The sequence below is a fragment of the Lactuca saligna genome, chromosome 4, assembly GCF_052625555.1.
Source record: "Lactuca saligna cultivar CGN05327 chromosome 4, ASM5262555v1, whole genome shotgun sequence".
Taxonomy (NCBI): domain Eukaryota; kingdom Viridiplantae; phylum Streptophyta; class Magnoliopsida; order Asterales; family Asteraceae; genus Lactuca; species Lactuca saligna.
The window spans coordinates 55,317,581-55,333,727 of NC_136420.1; the positions used below are offsets into that span (position 1 = coordinate 55,317,581).

The window sequence follows — 16,147 nt, forward strand, 5'->3', positions numbered from 1 at the left end:
AAAATGCAATAAAAACAACGAAATTATGCTAAGGACATACATAAAAAAGGGATAAAAGCTGTGCAAAAAGGTGCACAAAATGCACCTAACAGTCACCTAAAAACAACTACGTTTGGCTTGTAATTGGTCACAATCTGATTGTTGAGGAACGGTCACAAAGTAAAAAAAAAAAAAAGATATTTTTTCAATTTAAATCACATATAAATACACAAAAACAACACCAATTTTTACCACTCTTCTTTTTCTACTTTCTATTTCATATAAACTTTTAATATTTCTAAACAAAAAATGTATATGTTTGATCCTTTTCAAATGTTGAATGATGATAACCACGACGATGATATCTCTGTGACTATAATGTACTGGTATTCTACACACGTGTTACTACAACTAGATCCTGCTCCACTGCTCACACGACGTGTATCGTTAAACAAAAATCGCGGACAAGGGCATAGATGTGTAGTTAACAATTATTTATTGGATAATTGTGTCTGCTAACCTAGCGATTTCAAAAGAAGGTTTTGTTTGCGAAAAAATGTGTTTAAACAGATAGTCAACACATTGGAAAGCATGTATCTTTTCTTTCAAGTTTTGTAAATTTTAATGTAGCTTTTAGATAAAATAAATATACATTTTCACCTATTAAATGGGTATATGTTTAGGCATGAATTTTTCCACCTGAGGTATGATGCTAGAGGTAAGAGAGGTTTCATAGGGTTACACGAATGTGTTGTGGCAATTAAGTTTATGGCTATAAGGGAGTCACCCGATTCTATTGACGATTATATGAGAATGTTTGAGAGAACTACATGAGAAATTTGTATAGATTGTCAAGAGGTGTTGTCGAAACCTTCAGTGACAAATACTTGCACAAACCTTCATTGAATGATATATAACAACTATATACAAAGCATGAACGAAGACATGGTTTTCCAGGTATGCTTGGAAGAATTGATTGCACAAAGTGGACATGGAGAAATTGTCCCGTGGCGTGGAGAGGCAAATACGCCAGTTGTCATCATCGAGTGCCTCCATTAGTATTAGAGGTTGTTGCTTCTCAAGACTTATGGATTTGACATGCGTTTTTAGGGGTTGCAGGTTCCAATAACGATGTAAACATTATTAATCAGTCACCAATATTCAAGGATCTTTTATCAGGAAAGGCATTGGGTGCTCATTTCACAGTGAGTGAGCATGAGTATAAGTTTGAGTATTACCTTACAGATGAAATATATCCACCATATTCCACGTTTATGAAGTAGGCATTTCAATACCCGGTAGACCTAAGAGACAAGTTTTTTCAAGAGAAAACAAGGAGCACATAAGGACATTGAACGTGCTTTTGGAGTTTTCAAATCAAAATGGTACATAGTTCAACATACGGCACAACCATATGAGTAATGAGTTTGCAATTCTACAAGATATTATGTATGCATGTATCATAATGCATAACATGGTGATTGAAGATAAATGACAAAATACTACGTAGTATTCACCTACGGAACTTAGACATGTGCAATTTCGAACAGGGATGATGAGATATTTACATAGAGTCGTTTATGACATCCCCAAAATCACGCCCAGAAAAGACCGGTTTCATTTATGCTTTTAAAATAATTTCAGAGTAAATACATTGATTTAAAAGAGTTGCAGAATTTGTCCCCAAAACAATACATGATAAAATAAGGTTTATCAAAGCATTTCTTAAAGAAATGTATTTTCATTATTTATCAAAACTCGGGATGTCATGTTCTGATACAGACACAAAAGCATAAACAATAAAACATAGACCTTACACAGTTACATACAACTACTAGTCTATAAACAAAAATATCTTCACAAGTTCTCCAACTTATGCTCTCGCGCCACTACCTGTAATACAAAAAAACTGAGTGGGTTAGGCTTGGGAGTCTGGTGAGCATATATGGTTTTCAACCCACAATAAATAATTATATTTAATTTCACCAACCAACAATAACCTGATTGCCCATTCCCGTTATCCTCACTTTACGTCCCTATGACAACAACTATTACAAGGGACCTAATCTAGGATTTTCATCGGGACGGACACTAGTGCAAAGGGGTTTCCTCAGCAATGAATGTACTAAGGCAACCATGAGGGGATAGAATACAACAAATGAACACCCAAGTTCACTACACCTACAGGTTATGAGCCTGTCAGCGTTCCACTGAACTATCTAGAAAAGTTTGTGGTCGTCATCCATATTCTGTTGGACGACTAGATCACAATCACATCGAGGCCTCTCATCATTTTTATTTCATTACACATCACTATCAACCTATGTTCTACCCAACATATTTGTAGATAAAATATACTTGTTTACATACAGCTTAAAACCTGTATAACATGTTCATTTAATACTCATACCACATAACAATTAGTATATAATCACATAGCACATATTTCATAGAGTATAATTCATATACGTGTATTATCATAAAGCAACTACACACTTACTTATATTATATATCTAATACATTCATCAATACTTGTATTAAAATCGTGTATATGAAAGAGACTATGCACTCACCTGATAAGATGTTTATCGAACAGCACTACGGCTCTAAGTGTAGTATTCTTCAGCGAAATTGTGATCTCTTCACACACCGGGCTTCTCGCGGGCAGAGCTTCGGATCGAAACTCTTTTCTTCTCGGGATCTTCGGGGCTTCGGGACTCGCTTCAGGTCTCGAGATGATACCGAGGCTTTGGGGGTACTTCAAGACGTGAGCCACAACTGCTCACGTCATGAGCTCAGTATGTCACTGCGTTTCTCATTCGACCACTTGCTCTGGAAGGCTGCCCTTCAACTTCTATTTATAGGGTTGAATTTTTGTGCTCACGTCGTGAGCCACAACTGCTCACGTCGTGAGATCAGTATGTCACTGCGTACATCATTTGACCACTTGCTCTGGAAGGCTTCCATCACTTGCTCACGTCGTGAACACTATACTCAGGTAGTGAGCTCTGACACGGGTGGAAGTTCGTGCCCCGAACTTCAGAAATTCATATATTTCACATACGAGCTCCGTTTTTGAAGTTTGTTTATATGCACGCGTAGGTGAGATTATGCTCTACAACACTCATTTAGACTCCGTCGGCTAATTTTGAATTTAACTTTTATTATATTATTTTAGTAGGCTAGGATAGGAAAACTCCGTTAGAAATTCATAACCTTTTCATTTGACGTCTGTTTTCGTCTGTCTTTTTACCGTTGGACTACTATCGACGTGATCTTTGATTATCGTTTAGATTGTTTCGGCTAGAAATCACTCTATCTCATATTTGAACTTCGGGCTGCATACCGCTAAGTCGAAACTTCAAAAAATCATAACTTCTTCATACGAAGTCAGATTTAGACATTCTTATGCACACTCTCGGTTTAGCATATTCTACGACTTTCGTTTAGATTACTAAGGCTAAATATCGCTCTATCTTAAATTCACTATTTACGTCATACACTGTCGTACCGGTTCTGCCGCGAAACTTCGATATGTCATAACTTCTTCGTTATAACTCGGATTTCAACATTCTTTATATATCCGAAACCCTTATCACGACCACCACAACTTCCTTCATAAATATAGGGTTTATCTAATATTTTACTTTATCACTTATTTTTATCCTTAATTCATTTAAATCACACAATGAAACAATAAACACATAATACTCAAATAATACATTTCTATTACTTCAAAACGAGTTACAAAAGTTAATCTAGACTATTACATCAACCTTAATGCCTATCCTAGAAGCACGGGTGTTACATCGTTGATATTCAACACCAACAAAAACACACGCAACTTTGAGAAGACTTACGAATATATATATATATATATATATATATATATATATATATATATATATATATATATATATATATATATATATATATATATATATATATATATATATGATGGTAAAGAAGATGAATACATTAGAGAAAAAAAAATGTATTTTTTTTTTTCTTTTATTGTTTTTTTTTTAATTTTAAAATTTACACGTTTTTATCCTTTGTTGTATTTAAAAATAATAATAATAATAATAATAATAATAATAATAATAATAATAATAATAATAATAATAATAATAATAATTTGTGTAATTTAGGATTTATTAAAATATCATGTTTTATTAATTTATTTGTTTTTTTATAATTATTCACAAAAAGCAAAAATTAAATTAAATAAATGATGACATGGAAATTAGATTGTGTTATAACATGTTATTAGAGTTTATCGTTTTCACACTTGGTCTTATAACACCATATATAACTAGGATGATGATGTGAGAACTTTTTGGTGTAATAACTCTTGGATTTGTGTCTAAGCGCCTAACTATATTTGATAAGTATTTGACTCGGTTGTGCATGTTCTTTTTGGGTTGCCTTCACCAAAGCAACTTGACAGGGTGATTTTTGAAAATAGAGGTTATTATGGTTCATTAATATATTATATGAATAATATATTAAAAGAGAAATCATATAGTTTAATTAATATTAGACAATAATTAATTAAGAATTAATTATGTTGCTAAAAGAGGTTAATTAAATAAAAGGGAATGAAACTGTCAATTGTGTTATAGTTGGTTTTGGGCTGTGAACTTTCTTTGATATAGGGGGGAGAAATTAGGAGTGAAAGTCCACTCTAATTTCATCCAAGGGGCCTTGTTCCAAAATGTTCTCAAGCTGCTTAGGGTCTAAGTCATCTAATTAAAGTTTTGATTAATACCCTAGCAACTCAACTATAAATAAGACCCCGGGGGCTTCAGTTTCAGCTACACCAAGAAACCCTAAGGTTACTATAGCCGAAATCTAGCCTCTTTTACTCTCCAATACCATCCTCTTGCTTGTGGTGTTTGTAAGTCATTAGAGGAATGATATTTGTGACTCTAAGCTCCAAGACAAGAAGATTCAAGCCATTGTTGAAGAGGTAATCATCTAGATCCGTTTTTATATGATATTTTCGAAATATGTATGCTAGATCTAGGGTTCATAAGTCTTGGATGAATTGCATGTACAATAGAGAAAACCTAGATTCACGTTTTAAGGTTTGCATGAGCACATACGATGTTCTTTTGTGTAAAACTCATCAATAATATGTTGTCCACACCCATCAGCCTTAAATTCTATATAATATTTAAATATAGTAAACATAATAATAAATGCATATCGATATCACTAATACAACTTTCTTATAGTTTCTAAAATTTTATATTGAATCTAATTATTTTAATTATTTATTTATTTAAATTATTTGTTTAAATTTTAAAAGAGAAATAAGCATAGTTATTATTATTATTTGTTTTAGAAATTCAAACTTTCTAAATTGTTAGATCTTCATAATTATTTTTATTTTTATAAATAAATTCATATAATAAATAGATCTCACAACTAATTATTTAATATATATTAATTTTTAAAAGAATAAAAATTAAACTTATCATGTTTATTCGAATATAGGTAACCTTTTGTGGGATCTACCAATCAATAATTGTACAAACTTTAAATTTATTTTACAAAATATAACATGTTCTTTAGTAAATAATAATAATAATAATAATAATAATAATAATAATAATAATAAGCATCACTAATAAATCGATACTGGAAACGTCTATATTTAACACAATATAGAATGATTAAAAAAAAAAACAAATTCATCTCTTATCTTGTAACAGTTATGGATAAACATTTTATTAAAATGCTGCTTATAAACTAATGTCTTGGTAGGACTCAGAAAACAAAAAAAAAAAAAAAAAAAAAAAAAAAAAAAAAAAAAAAAAAAAAAAGTAGTATATTATCTTTTCTTGAATACGAGGGAGTAAAACAGTAATAAGCCAAAAGGTTTTAGGCATAAAAATACGTTACATTGGATACTACGAAGTACGAACCCATATCACAAGAATAGAGAATGAAAAAACCGAGGGGTTGTATGTGAAATATACAAAACTAGAAGTACTTATCTATAAGTTCTATCATTTTACAACTATTTTTAGAAAGCTTTGGAAATAACAATTATGCCCTCACCATTAGTATTTTACCAGTCCCCTGGTCCTGGTTACTTTTGTGCAGGCTTCATCAAGTGAACTAAAATATCCTCCGTTAGATTAAAGTCAAATAGATCTTGACCGTTGCTGTATCGCAAGTCCATATCCTAGCCCTACACCCCCTTACACTCTATCATTGCTACCACTCTGACCGGAATTATTCAATGGAAAGGCGACCGGCGTGGGACACCTTTTCGGCGGTTCCCCAATAATTCCGACGGCTGTGAATTAACTGGGAGACACGCCGCCGCACGAATTGCCGACTTCGAGCTTCTCTTTTTCCTCACAATCTCAGTGGTGGCAGTGGATGCAATTGTCCGGCAGTCGAATCCACCGCCGGGAGCCCCGCAGCTCGCGCTTGACCCAGATGAAGTCCGCAGAGAAATGAACGGTTCAAGAACCGAATCAGGCGTCATTAAACCGTCGTCAAATCCTAGCTCCGGCAACGTGAGCACCTCGCAGTCGTGTAAGTATTCAGACATCATTCCCTCGCTTCTTAGGATATGACTAATCTATATATAACAAAAACAAAATAAAACAAATATCATTCCAATTTTGACATTTTCTGATAAATTATAAACAAGTAGAGAGAGCATGAACATTGATCACTATCAGTAAGCAAGAATACGAACAAAAAGAAATACAACTTTTGTCGAAAATAAATTAGGGGTTTACATATGCATTGCAGACAGACATACGTACGTGCTGTATATATATACACACACACATATGCGACAAGTTTGGAATTTTCATTTTCAACACAATTTTCAAATTTGTGAGAAAATAACCCAAGCCCATTTAAGGAAACATTAAAATATCAAACCGCTTCACGTTTTAATTTCAATTACAAAAATGTGACTCATTTAAGGTTCATGTTTACAAATATACCAACATACAATTAATATATATATATATATATATATATATATATATATATATATATATATAGAGAGAGAGAGAGAGAGGAAACCTTGCAGAAGATAGAGCAGAAGAGATATGGGTCTTGCAGAGCTCTGTCACAGCTGATGCAGCCATTGTTTATGTTTCTACATGCTCTAGTTTGAGGCCTTGGATTTAAAAACACAACTTTCGCACTGTTTGTTGTATAAGACTGTAGAGAGAGAGAGAGAGAGAGAGAGAGAGAGAGATAAAATTGATCAATTGAAGAAGATGAAAAAGGTGACCAAACAAGAAGATGAAATTTAAAATTAAATTTAACTACATAAACTCTCACCTGAACATAAGAACAATCCATTAATTTCTCAGCATCTCCAACCCTAATAACATCATGATACACATACCTCCTTATCTACGTACACAACCATATATAATTAACATTAAATTCAGAAGAAATGAAGGGATTTATTTCGATTCGTGAATTGTAATTTGCAAAACCTGTAGGAGACGATGAGAGCCATGAGGAGTGAGACAGTGAGGGCAAATACCCTCGCAACAATCAAGACAGAATATGTTTTTCTCGTTCTTTTTTGCATCGTGGTGAATTATGCAAGCATTGTAGAATTTTTCAGAGAGAAGAGATTCGAGCCATGGAGGTAAGTTTGTCGAACATGATGATTCCTCCTGCAAATTATGAGTTGAAAAACATCAGACTTGATGAAACTTTCATTCAAGAAACTGGAAATTAAATTGAAGAAACCCACCATTTTTTCTTCAAGAACAGAAGTCGATAATTGGTAGAGTTTTGATGAAGGTGAAGAACAACGAAGGTCTGGCTATGGCTATGGCTATGGCGATGGAGAGATTTTAGAGAGAGAAAGAGAAGCGGCGCTTGCTGCAGAAAAGAAGCTAATATTATGGAGGAGGCCTCTCTCCAATATTTAAAAAAGGTCTGGCTTTTTGGCTTCTTCTCGTAGACTTGGTGTAGTGTGTGTTTTTATTATTACAGATAAAATTATTTTTAATGTTTATACCGAATATTTTTATGAATATTAATTAACCTATAAATTTTCTGATTCCCTTTATTAATTTATTCAAGAGATCTCTTTATTTAATACAAGTGACAAGAATCGAACCTAAGACATGATGTTTAAGTGAGACATCAAATCCGTTAAATTGACCACTAGGTCAACCCTAAAAATGTTAATCTACAGATTTTTGAGGATGATGTTTAATAAGATCTCTAATAGGACAAAATAAAATTGGTTAAATTAATATGGTGGGATTTGATGATATGGCACTTAAATTCCACGGCTTAGGAAATGATATAATAGTTGAATTAATAAACCAAAAAATATTCAAAAGTTTAACAATTGTTTTGATATTTTGTTGAAATTGGTAGATTTTGTAGTGGAAAATGGAGACGTTTTGTGTCCTGCAGTGTAAGGGAGACATTTTGTGTTAATTTGACCAATACGACATGTTTTCTTTATGGGAAATGATACAACTTCTTTTGAAAAGTAATCTTTTTAAAATAATATGTTAGAGCTATTTATTACTTTATTATATATAAATCTTGGTATATGTATATTTACGTAAACGTAAAAGTTATTACTTTAACAAAATAAATAAATAAATAATAACTCGTATTGCTTTTTTTTATTCCATTATATAGAAAATTATTAATCCAACAATTTTGCCTAAGAACATTTCGTTTTTTAGCCAAAAATTTAGAAAATTTTCCATATTAACCATTAAAAACTACGTTTTGCATGATTATTTTTAGCTATTTGCAAAATTTTAACTATTAATCAAGAAATAATTAGAGATTTTGGCTTGATTAGTTTCTTTCTTTATAGATAGACAAAGAAAGTATAAGACGAAAAGTTAAAAAAAAAAAATCACAAATTTTGTTTGTCGAACATTCTCTTAACGTCTCGATCAGTTCGATTCATTTGTTATGCTCAATATTTTCCCATAACTTGGCATGATGCTTTTCCTTTCACATAAATACGTATAATACATACAATTGGGCTGAATACATAGAGTTAGGCTATGAGGTATAATGGGCCACATAATAAACAATATAAAATGCAATACATGAGTACGCTAAGAGCCCCCATAGTCGGAACGATAGGCCTCAAACGGATGTTTAGGCTAGATCTAAAGTCAAGGAAAAGAGAGGACGATAAACCTTTGGTGAAGATATTCACGTATGGAGATGAAGATGGAACATGAAGTACCTGAATATGGCCTAGTGTGACTTTGTCTCGCACAAAGTGAATGTCAATCTCGATATGTTTGGTGTGTTGGTGCTGAACATGATTTATTGAAAAATAAACAACACTGACATTATCGCAATATATCAAAGTTGTCATGAGGAGAGGACAATATAACTCTCATAGGAGATTGTGAAGCCACCTTTTTTCTACTATAACATTCGCAACACCCTGATACTCGACTTCGACACTAGACCAAAATATCGTACCCTGCTGCTTAGAGGTCCAGGACAGAAGATTCTGGCCAAGAAACACGTAATAACCTGAAGTAGATCGCCTAGAGGTGGCCCAATCATCCCACAAGATGGAGATACATACATTTGTAGACCATGATGAAGAGTACCTTGAATGTAGCGTAGGATTCGTTTGAGAGCTGAGAAATGAGGCTCTTGAGGGTCATGCATGTAGATGTTGGGTTTTTATTAAAAAATTATTTTAAAAAATAAGAGATTTTAGGAACGGGAGACTTTAAAATTAGAATAAACATAAAACTAGTTCATACCTATCATGGATCTTCTTGCAAAATTTGGAAAGAAAACAACAACCAAAGAAGAAGGAGAACATAACAACCTTTGAAGTTTTGAATCCTCAAGGAAAGGCTAGAAAGTTGATAAAGAATGAATGAACCTTTAAGAAACCAACAATAATCCAACTTAATTTAAGCTGCTAGTCTTGTAAAACTCTTAAGCTCTTAAGCTTTAAGTTCATATCTAAAGTATGAACTTAAAAAGAGCATTTACAAGTAACTACAACTCCAAGCTATTGCATGAAAGAGATGAGAGAAAAGGAAGAGAGAAACCTACATTTTTCTCATCATTAATAACACAAAATGAAAGCCTTTTAGATGGTACAAAAGCCAAGGTATTAACGTGAAGGTCTTAACACTTTAAGACCTACCATGTCCCTAATGTTCTATACTCCATCAAGTAGTCCATGCATGCTTTCTTTAGAGTGAGTTATTGTGATTAAATAAATGCAAAATCCATACCCTTTGTCCCAACGGGAACCTATGGTTCTAAGAGTAAAAAAGAAAACAACATTATAAATTTTATAAACCTCTTTTATAAAATAAAAAACCTTAACCTTTTAATATAAAACAAAAAGTCATGATGGTCCAAACTGTTGTATACGACTTAATAAATCGTACCATATGATATATTATGTTACTTGCTAATGAAATTTAATATTTCCATGGAATAAATAATTTCCAATTAATTATAAGAGTTTATTGAATATTTATTAAAATCAATTTCTAATAAATAATCAATCTAAAAATACACTTTAGTTTAACCGTGAATTTTTTATAACATAGTTATCACAATACAACAAGTGAGAAGGCAACATGCAACAAGATGCGTCGCTTAGTCTTTTTGTATGGTAAAACCAATTATTTTGAAGACTGCATCCATAGATCTAAGGGATATAATATTGATATGTATGATTGTTAGAACAATAAATAAGATCGAAAGATTTTATAATAATGATGTGAATTAAAGACAAGAACAATAAAGATCAAACGTGTGCTGAATACTTACATTAAATGACTCTAAAAGAGTTCTCAAGAACTTCTCTGTAAGAGCATATGACAATTAGGGTTAAAAAACGTTAACCCTAAAAATACATGCATGCATAATATTTGTAGTCTAAGCTACTAAGCAGATCCGAGAATGGTGCAACACCAGCAAAATTTAGGTAAAAAATAAATTGTTCAATAACCTTAATTGGGATAAATAAAGTGATAGATATCGTAACTAGGTTTCCAAATCAAAATCTCATTTCTTGAATAATAAAATCTTACATCTGAAGTATGACTATTCATACTTAGCTTAAAAGAAGGACTTTATTAACGAGTCTGATTGTAACACTCGCATATTTGGGTTAGTCAATATAGAGACAGTAAGCATCAAAAATGAAATTTCGATGAAAGATTATTTAGAAGGAATAATCTTAACCAGGTTATAATATATATTACAATGGTTCCGTACATATAAAGAACGTTGAAATCTGAGTTATAACGAAGAAGTTACGCCCGTCGATATTTTACGGTTAAACCAGCACAACACCGCGTAACGTAAAAAGTGAATTTTTGATAAACTACATTTTAGAATTAGAGATCTGAATGAAAGTTGTTGAAACATCCCAAAATACGACCCAAATTTTTTTGTTTAAATAGTAATAAAAATCATGTATTAATTGTCATATTATAAAAACCATACGTCAAATATCTCAACTCATAATAAAATGTCTTGAAACAACTGTATCAAAACAAACTACGAATCAAAACAAACTCCCAGGATAAAGACTGAAGCTGTGGTGTGTGCGATGCTATCATCCCGAGCTCTTCCCCTTACTTGCGGAAGTACCTGAAACTGTAAGCACGAAGCTTAGTGAGCTCCCCCAAACTACCACATACCATACAATAACATATAAACACGTACTGGGCCTTGCCCACTGCATCAGACCGAAGTTCGGAAACTGCATCGGACCGTAGTTCGGAACTGAGTGGGACCTTGTCCCCTGCATTGGACCGATGTCCGGAACTAGCTGCATCGGACCAAAGTCCGGAACTTAGTGCATCGGACTGAAGTCCGGAACTAACTGATCACAGCATAACATATACACATATCAACTAGCATAACACACATCATCATAAACTCATATACTGCATACTACGTCAGGCCGTAGCCCAGAACACATAACACATAAGTCGTGTCTGAGCCACGAAGGCATCAAACATACTAACAACTGCATCGAATCGAAGTCCGGAAACTACTACTAACTAAACGGGCCGACATTGTGGCCTTAGACCCGTTCCTACTGGAAGGAAACTCACCTCGTAGCCTAGCTGCTGAAAGGACTGCTCTGGAATCTGTCGGCTGCGTCTCCGGTTTCACCCCGGCTACAATATCCATGAGCACCATAAATCAAATACTTATAATAATAATATTGAGGGTAAAATGGCTCTCCTACCCCTGGTCCACATCAACCTAACTGTCAAAGTCAACATTCAGTTGACCTGACTCGTCGAGTTGGGCCGCCAACTCGTCGAGTCCTTACTCTTACTTCCTTGATTCCCTCGCTACTACTCGTCGAGTTTTGGCACAAACTTGGCGAGTTCCTCTTCGCTACTAACACTCCGACAATCTGCATCCGACTCGCCGACTTGTATGAATAACTCGTCGATTTCTCCTTCATCAGATGGTCATTCTAGCTGTAACTCGCCGAGTTGTATGAACAACTCGTCGAGTCTATTGTTGAAGTATGAAGATGGCCTCGGACTCGCCGAGTCAGGGCATTGACTCGCCGAGTTCTTCCACGAATGAGTTTAACCCCTCTAGCTCACCGAGTCCACCTCTCACTCACTGGTTCCACTCGGCTTAACTCAAAAAAGGAAACACAGGGAACTCGCAACTCGACTCGCCGAGTCATATGCATGCAAATACTATACACTCAATTCTTCTTGAAACTAGTCCATGCCATTAATAGATCTGGGTTCCTGGGACTTGATTTACGCATAAAGTTTCCAACTTTACGTGTAAATATCATCAAATGAAGGTTTTAAGGTTAAAAGCACACTATAATAGTAGATCTAGAGCTTTCATGCAAAATGGATCCATAAAGGTGCTAGATCTAAGCTCCTGGAAATCAAATCTAGCTAGATCTGAAGGTTAATCAACTCCATGAGTCCTCTATGCTACTACTAAGCTAAGAAATGGTTCAAGAATGGGTTTAATGGCTTCACAAAGGAGATTTAAGCATAGAAACAGAAAGGGCCAAGATATACCTTACTTTCTTCTGAAGTTCCTCAAGGATCTAGGATCTCCTTCTTCTCTTCTTGATCTACCTTCCTTTATCTCTAAAAATCTTCAAAGAACACACCAAAATCACACAAAAATGCAAAGAAGGCTCTAGGGTTTCGAGTATGATGCTCTGAGGGGTGATGGGGGCTGACTTGAGGCCCCAAAAGTTGTTTAAATAGGGTGCAAACCCTTGAAATTAAGGATTCATCCAGACTGGCGGACTCGCCAAGTCCGGAATATGGACTCGACGAGTCGCCAACTTAAACGTGCTCGGAATCGCGACCCTACTCGACGAGTCCAGCTACTGACTCGTCAAGTTCCCCTTAAAACTTGAAGAAATATAACAATAAATAACAATATAAATATCATACTAGAATTGGGGTGTTACAGTTGTATTATACATTAAACTGAGAGCGTGCATAAAAAGAATGTCAAAATCTGACCTCGTATGAGGAAGTTATGATTTTTCTAAGATTTCGCATAGTAGTGCACAACCCTGAATTCGAATTTTAGATTGATCAATTTTTAGCCGAAATATCCTAAATGAGAATTGAAGATCTCATTAATAGGATTTCAATGATAAAAAGACAATTGAAAACGGAGTCTATATGTAAAAGTTATGAATTTTTCACGGTCGTTAACAATGTAATGTTCTCATACTGTTAAATTTAAAACCGGTCGAGAATTAGCCGATATATTGAAAACGAACATTGTAGAGTACGTCTCCACTGACATGTAGATATAAAGAACGTCAAAGACGGAGCTTGTATACGAAAGTTATGGAATTTAGAAGTTGGAATGGTGCTGCTACGAAAGGGGTGGCGTGGCCTAATCTGGACCATTGCTTTCTCCCCAAGCCTTGCCACCAGAAGGTGACATGTGGCACCAACTCGACGAATTCGAGGCTCAAACTCTACGAGTAGGTCCAAAATTCCGCCTATAAATAGCATGCGATAGTGCTTTCATTTTTCACACCAAAAACCCATTCTCTCTCTCTCTCTCTCTCTCTCTCTAACTTCTCTCTAAGCCTCCTAAAACCCTCCCAAAGCCCTAGTAACCTCAAGGTGCTAGAAGAAAAGCCCCGGAACGCCTGAAGGCTCCGAAAAAAAGAGCTTTTCAGCTTGGAAGTTCTGCCCTCGAAGAGCCCGGTTCCTCGGTAAACCCCCTGTAAGTTGAGTTATGCTTATCGTACTTTTAGTATAACTTAAGTTTAAATTCATTATCGTTATTATGAACCTATAAACAAGATTTAGTATTGATTCCAAGTCATTATACTAGTTGATCTACTTATGGGGACGATGTGTAGGTTGTGATTTAGTGAGGTGTTTAAAGTGGGATTTCCAAACAGTATACTTCATATACCAAACGGACCTTACCTGGTTGTTCCTTACTTAATAGATCATGAAAGTAGACTTTGAGTTAATGGTGAATCTAGACTAATAATTAGTCACAATAAAGATTAGACTAAAGCTTAGCGATAATAATGCTAGGTTTCGTCGAAGGTAAATACAATCGTTAGAAGCGAAGCATTGCCCGAGTTTGGAATCATCACTTTAACAAGTGAATGCATGGTTATTCTCATATTACACATAGATATGAAGTATTTAATATAAATTATGTGCTATGTGTGTATATTATATGTGTTCTTGATATCTATGCTGGATGAACAGAATATACATGTTTTACTTGATTTAAATTGTATACATATTTTATACCTCTAATTATGACGGGTAAAGATGGGTAACTTAAAGATGAGATGAATGATGAGAGATGAAAGATGATATAGATGAACATTGGCAACTCTTGACTTAGTTTCTAATAGATAAACCCTAGCAGCTATATAGACTTAGTGTCAAATAGATAAATCCGACAGCTATGGACTTAGGGCCTGATAGATCAACCCTGGCAGCTATGGACTTAGTGTCAAATAGATAAACGCGACAACTATGGACTTAGTGCCTTACAAATGAATGTTGGTAGCTATGGATTTGTTCCCTATAAATGGATATTGGCAGCTATGGACTTAGTGCCTAACATATAACATCGAAGACTATGGACTTAGTGCCTATTAGATGATCCCTGGTAGCATTGGATTTCGTGCCTATTCCTTAAAAATGAATGAATTAAAGAATAAATGATTCTTAGGATAGATCCTTAAGAATAAATAAGATAATGGGGATGGGTAATTGGGTTAATTGTTTGATAATAGAACAAAATAACTTTATTATTGTGGGTTGAAAACCCTATGTACTCACCTTGTTTTCCAACCTGACCCACTCAGTTTATTTGTATCACAGGTAGCGATACGAAGCTACATTACACTGAGAGATTCAAGGAGATTTAAATCCTAGTGTAATTAAATGTAAGGTCTGTTTATGCTTATGTATATGTATTGACGATGACATCCTAATGTTTTAAAATAAATAAAATACATTTCTTTGGAAATGCTTTGATAATGTATTTATCATGTTTTTCTGCGAACAAATTCCGCAATAATATTCTTTAAAAACGGATACTATGATTTTCAAATAAGCATAAATAAATTTTTTAAAATGACTGTGAATTTGGGGATGTCACAGTTGGTACCATAGCATTAGTTTAAGTGAACTAGGAATAAAGATTTATTTCTAGACTTAAACTTAGAATGCTAAGCGATGACCGTGAAGAGTGTGTCTAATATAATTTAGGAAGTACACCAGAATAGACATGAGCACTAGCTCATTTAGGGAATATGCCTAAATTTCTTTATGTACTAAATGATTTGTGATGCTTTATGATGCCATTATTTGATCGGATCTATGGTCTGTTGCCGACCGAAGGCCCACGATCGTGTGACTAAAGGGGCTTCACGAAAATGACCATAACTTTGGCTACGGATCTCCGTTTTGGTCCTACGACCAGTCAAATCGAAGCTTGAAGCAAGGAGCACGTCTAGTTAAGTTGCTGAAGGGGACTTACCCATTTTTAATTACAAAAATCGTTTTCTAAATTGGACTTATGGATATTTTTTTGTTTTTTTCATAGTTTTTGGACTTTGTTTTTGGGTTTGTGTTTGGCCCATGTCTCTTTAGGGTTTCTTTTAACATTCTGCTTCTTATTTAAG

General features: G+C 34.2%; 1 protein-coding gene across 1 annotated transcript; it reads right to left on the bottom strand.

The window, feature by feature from the left end:
• Positions 1–5,933: 5,933 nt before the first annotated feature.
• Positions 5,934–7,912, bottom strand: LOC145038519 (protein RGF1 INDUCIBLE TRANSCRIPTION FACTOR 1-like). The gene is made up of 5 exons (XM_078986855.1): positions 7,730–7,912; positions 7,464–7,649; positions 7,303–7,377; positions 7,039–7,179; positions 5,934–6,580 (listed from the first exon to the last, which is right to left on the bottom strand). The coding sequence occupies exons 1-5, from the start codon at positions 7,730–7,732 to the stop codon at positions 6,230–6,232; spliced, it is 756 nt and encodes a 251-aa protein (XP_078842981.1). The 5' UTR covers positions 7,733–7,912; the 3' UTR covers positions 5,934–6,229.
• Between the last annotated feature and the right edge of the window lie 8,235 nt (positions 7,913–16,147).

Coding starts and splice junctions, on each gene's coding strand:
- LOC145038519 (XM_078986855.1), bottom strand. Junction 7,378..7,463: donor GCTCTCATCGTCTCCTACAG/GTTTTGCAAATT, acceptor TTGTGTACGTAG/ATAAGGAGGTATGTGTATCA. Junction 6,581..7,038: donor TCTGCTCTATCTTCTGCAAG/GTTTCCTCTCTC, acceptor TGTTATATATAG/ATTAGTCATATCCTAAGAAG.